We start from the raw sequence: 13,440 nt of genomic DNA, 5'->3' as shown, positions 1-13,440 counted from the left end.
ACACACACACACACACACACACACACACACACACACACACACACACAAACACACACACACACACAAACATTATATTAAATAGTGTTATGAAGATGAAAGAAAAAGTATTTTCATAAGGAGCGTGCTGGCCACTGCCAAACTAAATAACAGTAATTTACTCAACAACAATTTTGATAATCATCCAAGATGTTACTGAACAAAAATAAATCCCAAACAGCTGCTGGTTCCAGCTCCTCAGATTTAATACACCGTATTCTTTTATATTATTAGTGTTGAGTGTAGATCTTACATCCTTGTATACTGTTTCTTTTTATACTATATATTCTTTTGCTATTTTTGAGTGTAACTGGGACCCTGAATTCATAATTTCATTCCATCTCATGCACCACATGTGATGCGAATGACCTTGAACCTTGACCTTGAGATGTTGCCTCTGTTTTTAATGTTTTAGGTCGTCTAAAGGATTTGGATCAAATGCTTTAGTAAAGAACTTTGACATCAGAGAAAAAGCATTTTCATATTTTCAAGTAATCCATCCATCCATCCATCCATCCATCCATCCATCCATTCATCCATCCATCCATCCATTCATTATCTTTACCCACTACTTATTTTTCAGGCTGTGGGGGTCACTGGTACCCATGTCTAGCGGTCATTGTGTGAGAGTCAGGGGACACCCTGGACAGGTCTCAGTCCATCACAGGGACACATAATAGAGACAAATGAGACAAACATTCACTCTCTCACACACACCTAGGGACAATTTAGAGTCACCAATCAGTCTAACATGCATGTTTTTGGTCTGTGGGAGGAAACTGGAGTACCTGGAGAAAACCCACGCATGCACGGAGAGAACATGCAAACTCCACCCAGAAAGGCCCCTGGCCGGGATTTCCACCTGCTCGCTGAGAGGCAGCAACTCTACCAACTGTGCCACCGTGCCGCCTCAAGTAACCCATAAATTAAAAAATAAGTTTGTGTAAAAATGGCAAAAACTTTTTAGCATAGCACTAAATTTGCAGTTATGAAAAGCTGTATTTTTAATATGCAAACATTTAGTACTTGCTGCCACAAAAAGGGGACGATCATGTACGGTAATTGTTTGTGTGCACCACAGCTACACAACCGTAGCAAACACAAAAATGTCTATAACTTAGTCAGTTTTACAGATACTGAGCTAGAATGTGTGTGGTAGTTGCTGAGCATCGTCTCTAACACACACTCTGAGCGCTGATTGTGCGAGATCTCTGTTAAAAACTTTGGCATGCAAAAATGACAGCTGATATTCAGACCTTCAAAAAATGCTTTTTCAATATTACCGGTATACACATTTGAAAATATTTGTTTAAAGTATTATAGTGTAAATGCATCTTTAATGTGCAATAAGTTCTGGTCATTGTCTGTTTGTACGCCAGACATTAGTCGACCCTGAGATGAATTATTGGAGACAAATGAACTGCGTATAAAAATATACCGTTTGTCCATTTTTAATCCGGTTTGTAAATAAAAGTACCTCTGACATGCAGATAGCCCAAAGACAAAAAGAAGGAAACATCTTAACATTTAAGTTTCATTAATGTTCTCATTTTATCACATAAATGACATTTTATTTTGAATTTGGTGCAGCAAAAGTGAAACAGGAAGTGACATCAAAGGGGAACTCCCTGGTCTTTCTTTATTGTAACAATATTATATTATTTGAACTCTGACTCTTCTTCATCTCTCATAGTGTCTCAAAATAATTTAAAGGAACATCAGATTGTTCTCTACTGTCCGTGTTGTTAGCCAATGTAGCAATGCTCTGTTCACATGCAGGCGCTCTCCTTTGTCATCACTTCCTGTTACTGCACATGTGAATATCTCAACAACTGTTCATCTCAGTGGCGTGACTTTGTTATTGCACGTTAGTAATGTTATCTTTTCAAAGATGCATTCATATTTATTAAAAATTTGATGTCACAGGCACTTTAAATGTTGCTTATTTTAAAAAGACAATGACCATGCTTTAAAATTCTGCAGGCAGCTCATGTGATGATTTGCTGCTGGCATCTGAGAAATAATGTAGTGCAAACAAACGCTCTGAGCAGAAAATGACTTCTTATTATATATATATATATATATATATATATATATATATATTAATTTTTTTTTTTACGGAGGAACCAGAGGCAAAAACTAAATGTAAGCATCCCTCTGCTCCCACTGCACCACACATGTGGCTGGCAGGATAAAGAGAACGGTGCATTTCTGTAGTTTTTTTGTGTCTATGAAGGGAACTATAACTATCACACAAAGATGTTCCTGAATAAATTGTGCAAATAACTGCACGTTCACACTCCCGTTATCCTGTTTCGTCTGCATGTTTACTGCAATCAAACTAATTCTGTACACTTTGTTCTACTTGTTCAGCTCGAGCGGGAAAAGTGTAATTTAACTTTTACTATTTGTCACTTTTATACTTTGAAAATAATGTTACTTTATGATCTGTCCCATAGAAACACAATGAGACACTCCAGTTCATTTAAAATCAGTTTTCTGAATCCTACTTTAGCATCTAATTTCGTCTTCTGCTACTTTAGCTACTGTCATGCTAACTTTAGCTTTTAGCTGAGGTGTTGCTAAATTCAGCTTTCAGCTACACCTTTACTAACTTTAGCTTTTAGTTACAGTTTTGCAAATTTTTTATTTTAGTTATGGTTTTGCTACAATTAGTTTTCAACTGCTGTTCTGTCAATTTTAATGTTTAGCTGAGGCGTTTCTAAATTCAGCTATCAGCAAGAGCTTTGCAATCGTTAGCTTTTAGCTACAGTTTTGCTAATTTTTGTTTTTAGTTGTGGTTTAGTTACATTTAGCTTTTAGCTACATTTTCATTTTCAGCTACAATTTTGCTACTCTTTAGCCTTTAGCTACGGTTTTGCTCATTTTAGCTTTGCTCTGCTTGTTTTAAATTTAACAATTCAGTTTCCACAAAATTCAGCAGGGTCATTCAGCATCCACTGCATTTTCCTGGAAAATGCTAATTTTTCTGGTTAAAATGAAAGTTCTTGCAGAATAAATGTCCTGCAAAATCAACATAATTTATCTCATCAGTGTATGAAAATATTTCTGTGACAGGAAGCACAATGATTTCATCTCAGCTAAATATCTGGCGCTTCGGTGTTGAAGGTGCAGCCATGTGCTGTCATAAGCAGAGTGGTTTCAGAACGAACTGTTGAACTGTGCAAAGCAGCCGCGGAACAAAGAGAAGCTCTGAGCTTTAACCACAAATCTGGTCATGTTCACTAAACAAAGGTGAGGAGGATCTGCTGGAAACGAGCGAATGTGTTCTGAATGTGGTTCTTGTGGTTCCTGCAGCTGGCTGACAGGAACAAGTCAGTTCAGAGAAGGAGCAAACATCTGTAAAGCCTCGGCTGTAGCTGTGCACTTACATGGTGAGAGGTCATGACGTAAAGAAAGTTGCTGTCGTTGGGGTCAAAGGTCATGATGTGGTGGACTGCTTCACTGGCGAGAAGTGTCAGTGTCCTCTTATTGGCCACGGTCATGTTCGCCCGGAGGGTCAGCTGAGAAGAACAGAGATAAGTCACAAAATAATGTAAAAAATAAATCAAATAAACTTGGCATCTTGGTGCAGCTCAAGCAGAAGATAAAGAGTTAATGGATGTTGGTGTTTTATATTTCTGTAGGTTGAACGTGATAAGTCTGATCAAAGGTTTGTAAACTCAATCGTTCAGGTAAATGACATCATAAAAGATCGAGTCATCTGGACGTCTTCCGGATGGGAGACGAAGTGTTTCTCACTTAAAGAAACTGGTCCAGATGACGTGATTTAACCTTTTTGTGTTGATAAATCTGATCTGCTCAAAATGTTTAGATTTGTTTATTCATTACTAAATCATTTACAATATTTCTACTGGGAAGGTGTTTCTATCCACAATGACAGGAAGCTTTAAAGGTTCAGTACTATAACTGCAAGAGGTATCCATGGATTATTAAATAGTGAGCCCATTACTGTGGTTATATTCAAGATTATACTGTATATTTAAAAATCTGTTTATTTTAATTTGGTTGAAGGAAACTCCCTGGCTGATAATTTAATCCCTTCTAAATCCTCAGGTGATTTTAGACACATGCTAGTGATCACCTGCCACTGAAATGTGAAAGGTTGATGATAATTTTGTCTGTGTAGGTTCATTTGTCTATCATGTTAGCAAAATATCACTCAATATAATTTTGATGAAACTTTCAGAAATTAATCACTGGATGTACATTTTCAACTGAATAACTTTTGGAGTCAACCCAAATCAGAAAGAATCACCACACCTATATTAAACCGTTGAGCTCAGTCAGTTTTTCAGATATTCCGGTCAGATTTGTCGCAGTAGTAGCTGAGAGTCATAATCTGAATGGATGTATTCTTATCTCCTTATGTTTTCTTATGTGAGCAACAGGGGCAGCACATGTTAGAAGCTGCAGCCCCTGTTCACTTCTGTCCATCTTTAGGACGGCTGTACAGAAAGTAATTTTGTTTCGCTGTGCAAGGATAATAAAAGCATTCTGATCTGATCTGATCTGAATACTAACACGTTGCATGAGATCTTGGGACGTCACTTCAGATCGTGTCTGACATTACTTTCAAGGATTGACAAAAGCCCTTTGGTATTTGTCAGCATACGATGGTCTTAGTTTAAAAACTTGGCAGCAGATGATAAAATGTTATCCCTTTCACCGGACCATGTGTTCTGATGCTGTGATAATTCAATGTCCTAACAGCGTCAAAATACACTGTTAAAAATCCCTGTCTGTCTAAAGGCTCCCACATTCTCGGGCGTACTTCACTCTGCAGACGTCTGCGTGTACTGGATTAGATTCGAAGCGGACGCCCTCAAGCCACGTCCAGGCAAAGATCAATTTTTACGACCGCGTACACGTACTCGGTGTCGCACAATAAACTGACTGTTTTGTATGTGACACCAATGACCCTTCTTCATCGGTGATCTGGTTTAATGGACTTTTCTTTTGATTTTTTGCCAAACGGCAAGTGATCTCTTCGTCCTCGTCCGTTGATGTCATGACTGAAATGGTGAGAAATGAAGGAATTTGTCATAAGCGAATAAAAATCATGTCCAGCATGGCTGTGGGAGGGTCTGGAGATTTCCTGGTGGGCTGGTCTGATGTGTGGGCTGCAGGGCCAGTGCTCCCTGTTTTTTAAATTTTTTACAACTTTTTATTAACAACATATAAACACAGAACACCGCTACTGCTGGGGCTGCCAGCTGCCTCTACCCAGGGCCTCCGGTAGCTCTCGTTTTATTTTTTTTCTACAACCTGTCAATCAATCCAGTAGGCGTGTCAGCAAATGACCAATCAGCGAACTCCATTTGTCTCAAAGGTAAACGCCCCTTGCCTGCATAGCTGGTCTGCAGCCGCTCAGGGTGGATGCTCGAGTATGAAGTCTCAACCGTCTCTGGACAGTCACAGAGTACACACAGTACGCCCAAGTATGTGGGAACCTTTAAGACCAACATGACAATATCTGGCAACTTGAGAGAGTAACAAACACAACAAAGTTTACAGAAACTTTGGTGAATAAGTGCACATTTTATATCTGTCCTCTCGAGCATGTTTTACGAGGCTCTTTTATTGCCTGATTCTGCTGTGCTGAGCATTGATTTATCTATTTATTTTCCTACAGCGCCACATAGTAAAATGGTGTCACGTTCTCACGTATGAGCAAACACACACACACACACACACACACACAAAGCTGCGTAGGAAAAACAAACAGTCCTGAGTGAGACTTCCTGTCACGCAGACTAAAGCTCTGTGATACGTTTTTCTTTCTCGCCAGTGAAGACGTCCTTCCATCCTGAGGCACACTGGCTGGCACCTGGTGACAAGAATGAGCGTCTCTTCTGCATGACCCACACACACATACACACACACACATACAGAGCAAAAACAATCAGCAGCCACTGAGCCTGCGCGCTGGTTAATGGTAGACCAGAGCACACAGAAGCAAAGCTGTGATGAAAAGCATGCTCTCAGTGTCCAAATATTACTGTCGCTTTCTTTCACCAGAACACACAGAGCGGTGATGGCAAGCAGCTGTGCGTCTTCACCCCAGAGACGAGGAGCACATATGCAGAGTAACATCGTGAGGAGCAAGCAAACAGCAGCCCACACACCTGGACGAGGAGCAGAGAGGAGGAGCAGTGAGGTGAGCTGTGGCACAAAGCACCACCCGGTCAGCCAACAAAACACCTGCTGTACCGGCAGGTCACTCTGACTCCAGTCTCTGCTGTCTTCATGCAGATGAAAGGCCTATTCAGCCAAGGAGTGCTCAGCTGCTGTGCATTCATTTTCTGTGTGTGTGCATGTGCCCAAACTCAAAAGAAGAAAGGTGGATGAAGGTGTGGCAGGACGAAACGAACAAAAAGACAAAGTAAAGTCTGTTTGTTTGCACAGTAAATCAAAATGACTTCTTTTTTTTTTTTTTTACTTCTGATATGAACTGGTGAGGGCAAGGTGGAGCGGTTGCACTGAAAGATGGAGGGAGTCGATTTTTTTGGACGTGAGCGAGCGAGATAAAGGGGGAAGCTGCCAGACGTTGAAAATGGGAGTCAGCTGTAATGGGGAGGCAGAGACTTCATTAAAAACATGCATGTAATTACAAATTACTTCACTGAGGGGCTCTCTGAAAGACAGTAAAAGAGGTCTAACTTAATCTGAAGCACTGCGCCCCGTGTTTAGTCTGAGCCAAACTCACAGTCAGAATCACATTACACACACTAACAGCACCATTAACCTCTGCAACAGCTCTATCCTCGGGGCACACACACACACACACACACACACACACACACACACACACACACACACACACACACACACACAGTCACAGACAAACAACAAGCTGAAAGGCACATAGCAAGTTTTTGCTCAAGGTCACAGAAACACCACACTTCTGATGCAACAAGGTCAACACACACACACTTATGCACAGCTTGTAATCTCGGGCTATGTGTTTATCTAAGTAAACATATGGACTCACTAAACCGCTCACACTGGCCGACAGACACAGTCAAACACCTAAAAACACAGTCCAACCTGCAATCAAGCAAAGAGACACACATAAACACCCTCGGTGCTGAAACCACCCCAACCAACGTGGTGCAGCTGGTTTACAGCAAACCATGCCCGAAAATAACCCTTACAGCATGCTCAAAGGGGTGCCTGCATCCGATGAAGGAAAACAACGAGTTCTTTTACCGACCTGAAAAAAACAACACCCCTGCAGCAGTTTGTATGTTGTAAAAACTGATGCTAAAAACGACGGGGCCCGAATCGGCTTGTGTTGTTTCCCGAGCACATTGCTGCGCTCAGTCAGGGGCGACCGGGAACGAGGCTGAGACAAGTATTAAGGAATGCTGTTAATTAGACGGGAACATTTTTTCACAAGCTGGGCCGTCTGCAGATGTTTAACGAGTGGAGGTCGCGGATCAACACATGGCCGGAGCTGAGTCATCCGTTAAAGAGCTTTCAGGTGACCTCCCTGACAAGAACCAGGTCTGAGGAACATTAGGGCACATGATTAGGCCTACTTAAGGATGGACCCATGGATGAGTGAACCAAGAAGAGGGTGGGGGGGAGAAGTGGTGGGAAGCTGCAAGATGAAAGCAGGCGTTGCTGCTCGTCCTGAAGTGGCTCTGAGGGTTTCATCGCACACCTTTGGTTTATTGGGAGCCTCAGCAGCCACATCAGAAGAGCCCTGCGTCACTCACTCCAATTGTTTTTCCAAGCTTCAGGGCTCAATCACATTAAAAAGATGAACTCCGTTCAGCGGAGACCTTATTATTGTTATTATACACCAACAACGCTACGATCTGAGGAGAGCTTCATTTCAATTCAATTCAGTTTATTTCTATGGCACCAAGTCACAGCAGAAGTCGTCTCAGGGCGCTGAACAGAAACATTCATATGTAAAAAAAATAATAATAATTTAACGTTATTTATCTGAGGAGCAGACTGCTTTGAGTTTAACTCCATCACAGATTCTCATCTAGAGCAAGCATGAAGGCGACAGTGGAAAGGAAAAACTCCCTCATGAGGAAGAAACCTTTAGCAGAACCAGGCTCAGGACAAGTGATCATCTGCTTCAACCAGCTGGATTTGAGAGGAATAGATACACAATGGCAGGTTGAGACTCATATTAAAATAGAAATAGTATCAAATGAAAACTACTCAATTTTAACAATTAGTTTAAGAAAATGAGGTCAATTTGTCCTCCAGTAGTCTAAGCTTACAGCAGCATAACAAGCCAACCCTAACTATAGGATTTATCAAAAAGGAAAGTCTTAAAACTGGACAATGTGTCAGCCTCACGGACAGAAACTGGAAGTTGGTTCAACAAGAGAGGAGCCTGATAACTGAAAGATCTTCCTCCCATTCTGCTTTTGGAAACTCTAGGAACCACAAGTAAACCTGCAGTCTGAGAGCAAAGTGCTCTGTTAGGAAAATATGGAACAATAAGATCTCGACTATAAGCTGGAGCTAGGTTGTTGAGGGCTTTGTAGGTTAGAAATAAGATTTTGAATTCAGGTCTGGACTTGACGGAGCCAATGGAGAGAAGATAAAACTGGAGAGATATGATCTCTCCCACTAACTCCAGTTAAGACTCTGGCAGCAGCATTTAGGATCAACTGAAGACTTTTTAAAGAAGTATTTAGACACCCAGATAATAAACCATTGTAATAGTCCAGTCTAGACGTGACAAATGCATGAACCAGTTTTTCTGCATCATATTTAGATCAGATGTTTCTAATCTTGGTGATATTATGCAGGTGGAAGAAAGCGGTTCTGGTTACCACATGTGTGTGTCTCACCTTATGAAGTCGTCCATTACTGGTTCCCAGGAACACCACGGTGTGGTCGTGCACGCTGTCCACTGAGACGGAGCTGAGGCCCGAGTCTCCGAAAAGGGGAATGGCCCTGAGGGGTCTCCGGAGGGCCAGAGGGTGCTGCAGGTGGGCTGCGCCACAGTCCAGCTGCTCGGGCTGCAACTGGAGAACAAATCCAAGAAATAAGAGCTCGATCCCTTAGAAGACAGGACAGTGAGGACAAGACGAGCACCAAGTGATTAACGTGTGAGGAAAACAAGAAGTGTGGGACTCAAGCTATCACTCTGCTGCTGCTCGTTCTCCTAAATTACTTTTTGGGCATGTCAGTGGACACTTGAATGGGGATTACAATAGTGTTCAGCACTCATAAGACTTTGCTTTTGTCAAATCCTCAGCAAGCAGTGATAAAACATTAGTGCCACGCTTGGCTGAGCACCAGGATCTACTGGGAATTCTCTGAATATTTTAGAGTACATACAAGCTAAAGAAAAAAAGAAAGAGAACGAGGCATAGTGGATATTTGTAGAGTCGTTTCCCATGAGCCCTTCTGCTCAGGGCCTCGTCTTTCTTATCATAAATTGTGTCTGACTTTCCCTCAGTGCTGGCCTTCAAACCGCCAGCTACAGAACGAATCACGTGTCTGCTAAATGAAAAACCAAAGAGACAAACTTTTCCTTGTGAGTGGCAGCGTGAGCGTTCTGTAGAACATCAAAAGTTTTCAGCTGAAGCTGCTTTTAGTTCGGCCTGCGGGATAATTGGGAGTCAGCAATCTCGTCACGGGGAGAGCTGCCCCGAGGACACCAAACAACAAGGGCAGTGCCCACAAGGAGGACAGTGGCAGGGCAGAGTCCTTTGACCTTCAGCTAGAACCAGAATAATACAAAATAAAGTTCATGCCATCATCAAACAGCCCTCGTGCAGAGGACAGCATCAAACTTCCCTTAAGCAAAATAGCTAGTCTGGTATGTGTCTGGATACACCAGATGATATCTGACCACGGGATAGAGACAAAGCGGCCATTTGTCCCGTGCCATCGTGCCAAATGTGTGGCTGGTTTATAGTTAGCAGCGCAAATATAAATCTAGGTCAAATAAAAAGCATATCATATTCTTAACGCTTTATTTGCTTAATTGATAAGAGCTGGGGGTTGGAGAGGAGGATCAACTTTCTCACAACCTTCCAAGTGGATCTGGAGGATCTTTTGAAAACAGTCCTCTGAGTTATGAGCCCCAGGGCTGCAGAGAGCCACTGTTTGGAGGCGCTCATGGACAATAGTCAGTTTTATAGCCTGAGTGAGTTCATACACAATCTATGTTTGGTCATAAATGGCCCAACTTTTATACCAATAACATTAAAAAAAAGTGTAAATGTATTTATCCATTCACTCTACAATATCTATACAAAGACTAATCAGAGCTTTATCACATTCATGCACCGATGGGACGCACATCAGAGGCTATGAGGGGTTCAGTCAGTGGTGTAGTCTATGTGATACACTGGTATATCCCACAAGAAAAGCTCAATAATTTCAGTGTACCCACTTACAAGTGCCCAATGATACATGACATATCATTAGACACGTGTCATTGATACGTTAAACAGCAGTTAAACTCCTGTAACAATCTGTCTGCTTGTTTATTACATTCGCTTATCCAGCAAATTATTGTATAATTCTGTACTTACTACTTAATACTTGAGCATGTTTTGCTTTGTTATATAAATTCTATAACATGTTTTGAATACAAAGTCAACTGTTGTACAAAGTTTGATGTTCATTTATTGAAATATAAGCATCAGAGAAATTTGGAAATGTTCCATATACTTCAAAATCAAAACTAAATTGACAATTATTTTGTACTAACCAGTGTACTTTTGGTTTCTAAGCACAGAATACCCACTACAAAAATGTAGACTACACCGCTGGGTTCAGTGTCTTGCTCAGGGACACTTCAGCATGTGACTGCTGCTGGAATCAAACCATCAACTCTTGAAGCTGATGTAAATCAGTCAAAGTAAAGGGACCGGTCTGATTAAATAAGTTTAAAAAGTTTTAAATAGACTTTTTAGATTCTGTTCTAATAGAATATAATAATGAATTTAATGAAATACAAGATAAAAAATAAAAACTACTCACCACCAGGTTCCCCTTCTGAATGCACGCGGCCCCGGAGCCCTGGATGACGCTGTCCAGCACCTGCACGTCGCTGCTGGGGGAGTTGGAGCAGTTCTTGCGGGCCTGTCGGATCTCCTCCTCGATGTCTCGGAACCTAAAGGCGCACAGGGCCGACGTCCTGTCCGCCTTGGAGAACACCCCGAACAGGTAGGGCTCCGGGCCCCTCGCGTCCCCCGCCGTGCCCACCTCTGCGGGGTAGACGGACAGCAGGCGGTTGTAGATGTTCCCGCTCGGCCCACACTGCAGGGGCATCTGGATGTAGGACTCCGTGAGCTTCCTGCTCTCCGGCCCGGTGGGCTTTCGGGGGCTCTCTGTATCCAGACAGATCCTGGACAGGATGCTGTTGGGCTGGCTCTCCTTGTGGCCCATTTTGGCGTCATTGTTAAAGGCAATGTAGGAGTAAGTCTTCTGGGTGAAGGCGTGCACGAAGTTGAGCTTGTTCTTGGCTTTGACCTCCTGTTTGATCTTGAACACGTTGTCCTCCGAGGGGTTGATGTCGTAGGTGAAGAGTCTGGGCAGGTCCTGGATGTTCAGGGAGCGGATGGCGATCTCCGGGGTGTTCTCAAAGCGCAGGTCCTCCTTGCTGTGGTTCTTGGGGAAGAACTGGGTCCCGGCCCCCGTGTATGTGGCCCCCACCAGAATTCGGGTGTTCCCCCCGTGGCTCTTGAAGATGAGTCCGACCGTGGACGCGTTCGGGTGGTTGGCGGCGATGTTGAGCATGCTGGGGAAAACTGTCTTCTCGCCCTGAGGTGGGAACTCCACCGCGATCTCCGAAATGTTCCCGAGCCTCCTCAGCTCACAGAAGCCCTGGTAGACAGACCCACAGACCACCACGACCCCCTGGTCTCGGTCCAGCTCCAGCAGCTTGTTGTAGTTGTCCGTGAGGGACTTGGGATGCTCGCACGGAGCCTGAGGCAGCTGCGGCGCGTGGCACAACAGGTTGTCCTCCACCGGCCCTGTCCTCTTCTCCACCTCCACGCTCAAGGTCCCGTTGAGCTGGTAAATCGTGTTCACGGTGGCCAGGTAGACTTTCCTGGACACCGGGTCCACCGCGAAGTTATTGGTGCGGTTTGGAGACGCGAACGCGTGTTGGATGTGCTGCGCGCTGGTGGCGCTCCGGCGCGTCTCCAGAGCCAGGACGCCGAGCAGCAGGACGGCTATCTCCATGGAAGAAGGAGGCATTTTTCCTTCTGACCGGCTTTCGCGTGTTCTGTGCCGAGGGGTGCATTGAGCAAAGACAAAAATGTGTTTGTTCCGACACAACGACAGTCCAGGAGGAAAGGCTGTTTCCTGCTCAGCGCCTGAACCCAGAATGACGCGATAAGCGAGTCGTGCTTCCTCTTTTCAGGCTGCCTCCTCTGCCTCTGTCCCTCTCTGCAGCAGCAGTCCCGCTCCTGACACACACTGACACACCACGCCAGCATCACGTTTGTAGCATCTTTAAATATTTCCATACAGGATTTATGCGCGCCACTGGAATTACATTTATTTCATTGCGCGCATTTTTGGAGACTGTCGGGAAAGGAGAGAGGAAATAAAACTTTACATTCATGTGTTGTTTAGATATTGAATGACGACATTAATAATAATAAAAACACTAATGTGAGGGGAAAAGTCGACTTTTCTGAGAGCAGGGGTGTCATCTCATTAGCCCTGACTAATGGCACTGCCTCCCTCATGTGACATGTGTCCCAGGAGAGCTCTCTGTCTGCTTTGATTAATTGCTCTTCTGTTATTTTTTTATTTCATCAACACTAGATATGAACTCAGAGCCATCTCAGAAAATGAATGGAGGACAACAACCATCTAACGTTTCCCTTTAAGATGAGTCTCCACCCGGGGCGTTGTGGTTCCGCTCATCTTGAGGTTAATGGGGGGGGGTCACACGCCCACCTTATGAGCTCCCCAGTCTTCAGATTAGTTCTGCAGACCCGCAGGGTTCTGTTCTGGACACATACGGTCCGGTAAGAACCGTGAAAGTGCAACCAGATGGACGCGTAACCGCGCGCGCACCTTTCCGGACTCTGACAGTCAGTTTCCTTTCAAGTCATAAATATTCAAAGCTCGACACATGCCCCCCCCCCCCCCCCCCCCCCCCCCCCCCCCCCCCCCCCCCCCCCCCCCACACACACACACACACACACACACGCACACACACACTTACCTACAAGACTGCTCGAATCTGGTTAGCATGCTTTGGACCGTGGGTGTGTGCACTGTGCATGCGCTCTGAAGCACCTCACTTGGGGGGCGACAGAGCCAGAGTGTCAGCCTCGCTGCATAAATCAGCGCGTGTTATCTCAGAGTACACGCAATAATTAAAGTTGATGCTAAATCGCGTGGAATCGCCTGTGCCAATTTACTGTGGAC

The 13,440-nt window shown here is 43.9% G+C and overlaps 1 protein-coding gene across 1 annotated transcript in view; it reads right to left on the bottom strand.

Moving 5' to 3' along the window:
- The window catches only part of plxnd1 (plexin D1), a 115,668-nt gene extending 103,416 nt beyond the window's left edge, over positions 1–12,252 (bottom strand). Inside the window, exons 1-3 of the mRNA XM_037684712.1 lie at positions 11,032–12,252; positions 8,883–9,059; positions 3,429–3,560 (exon numbers count right to left, since the gene is read on the bottom strand). Of these exons, the coding sequence (XP_037540640.1) occupies positions 3,429–3,560; positions 8,883–9,059; positions 11,032–12,252 (1,530 nt within the window). The remainder of the gene's footprint in view (positions 1–3,428; positions 3,561–8,882; positions 9,060–11,031) is intronic.
- Positions 12,253–13,440: the final 1,188 nt, after the last annotated feature.

This window comes from Nematolebias whitei, chromosome 11 (assembly GCF_014905685.2).
Source record: "Nematolebias whitei isolate Nwh7 chromosome 11, NemWhi1, whole genome shotgun sequence".
Lineage (NCBI taxonomy): Eukaryota > Metazoa > Chordata > Actinopteri > Cyprinodontiformes > Rivulidae > Nematolebias > Nematolebias whitei.
This window is presented reverse-complemented; position numbering and strand designations above follow the sequence as displayed.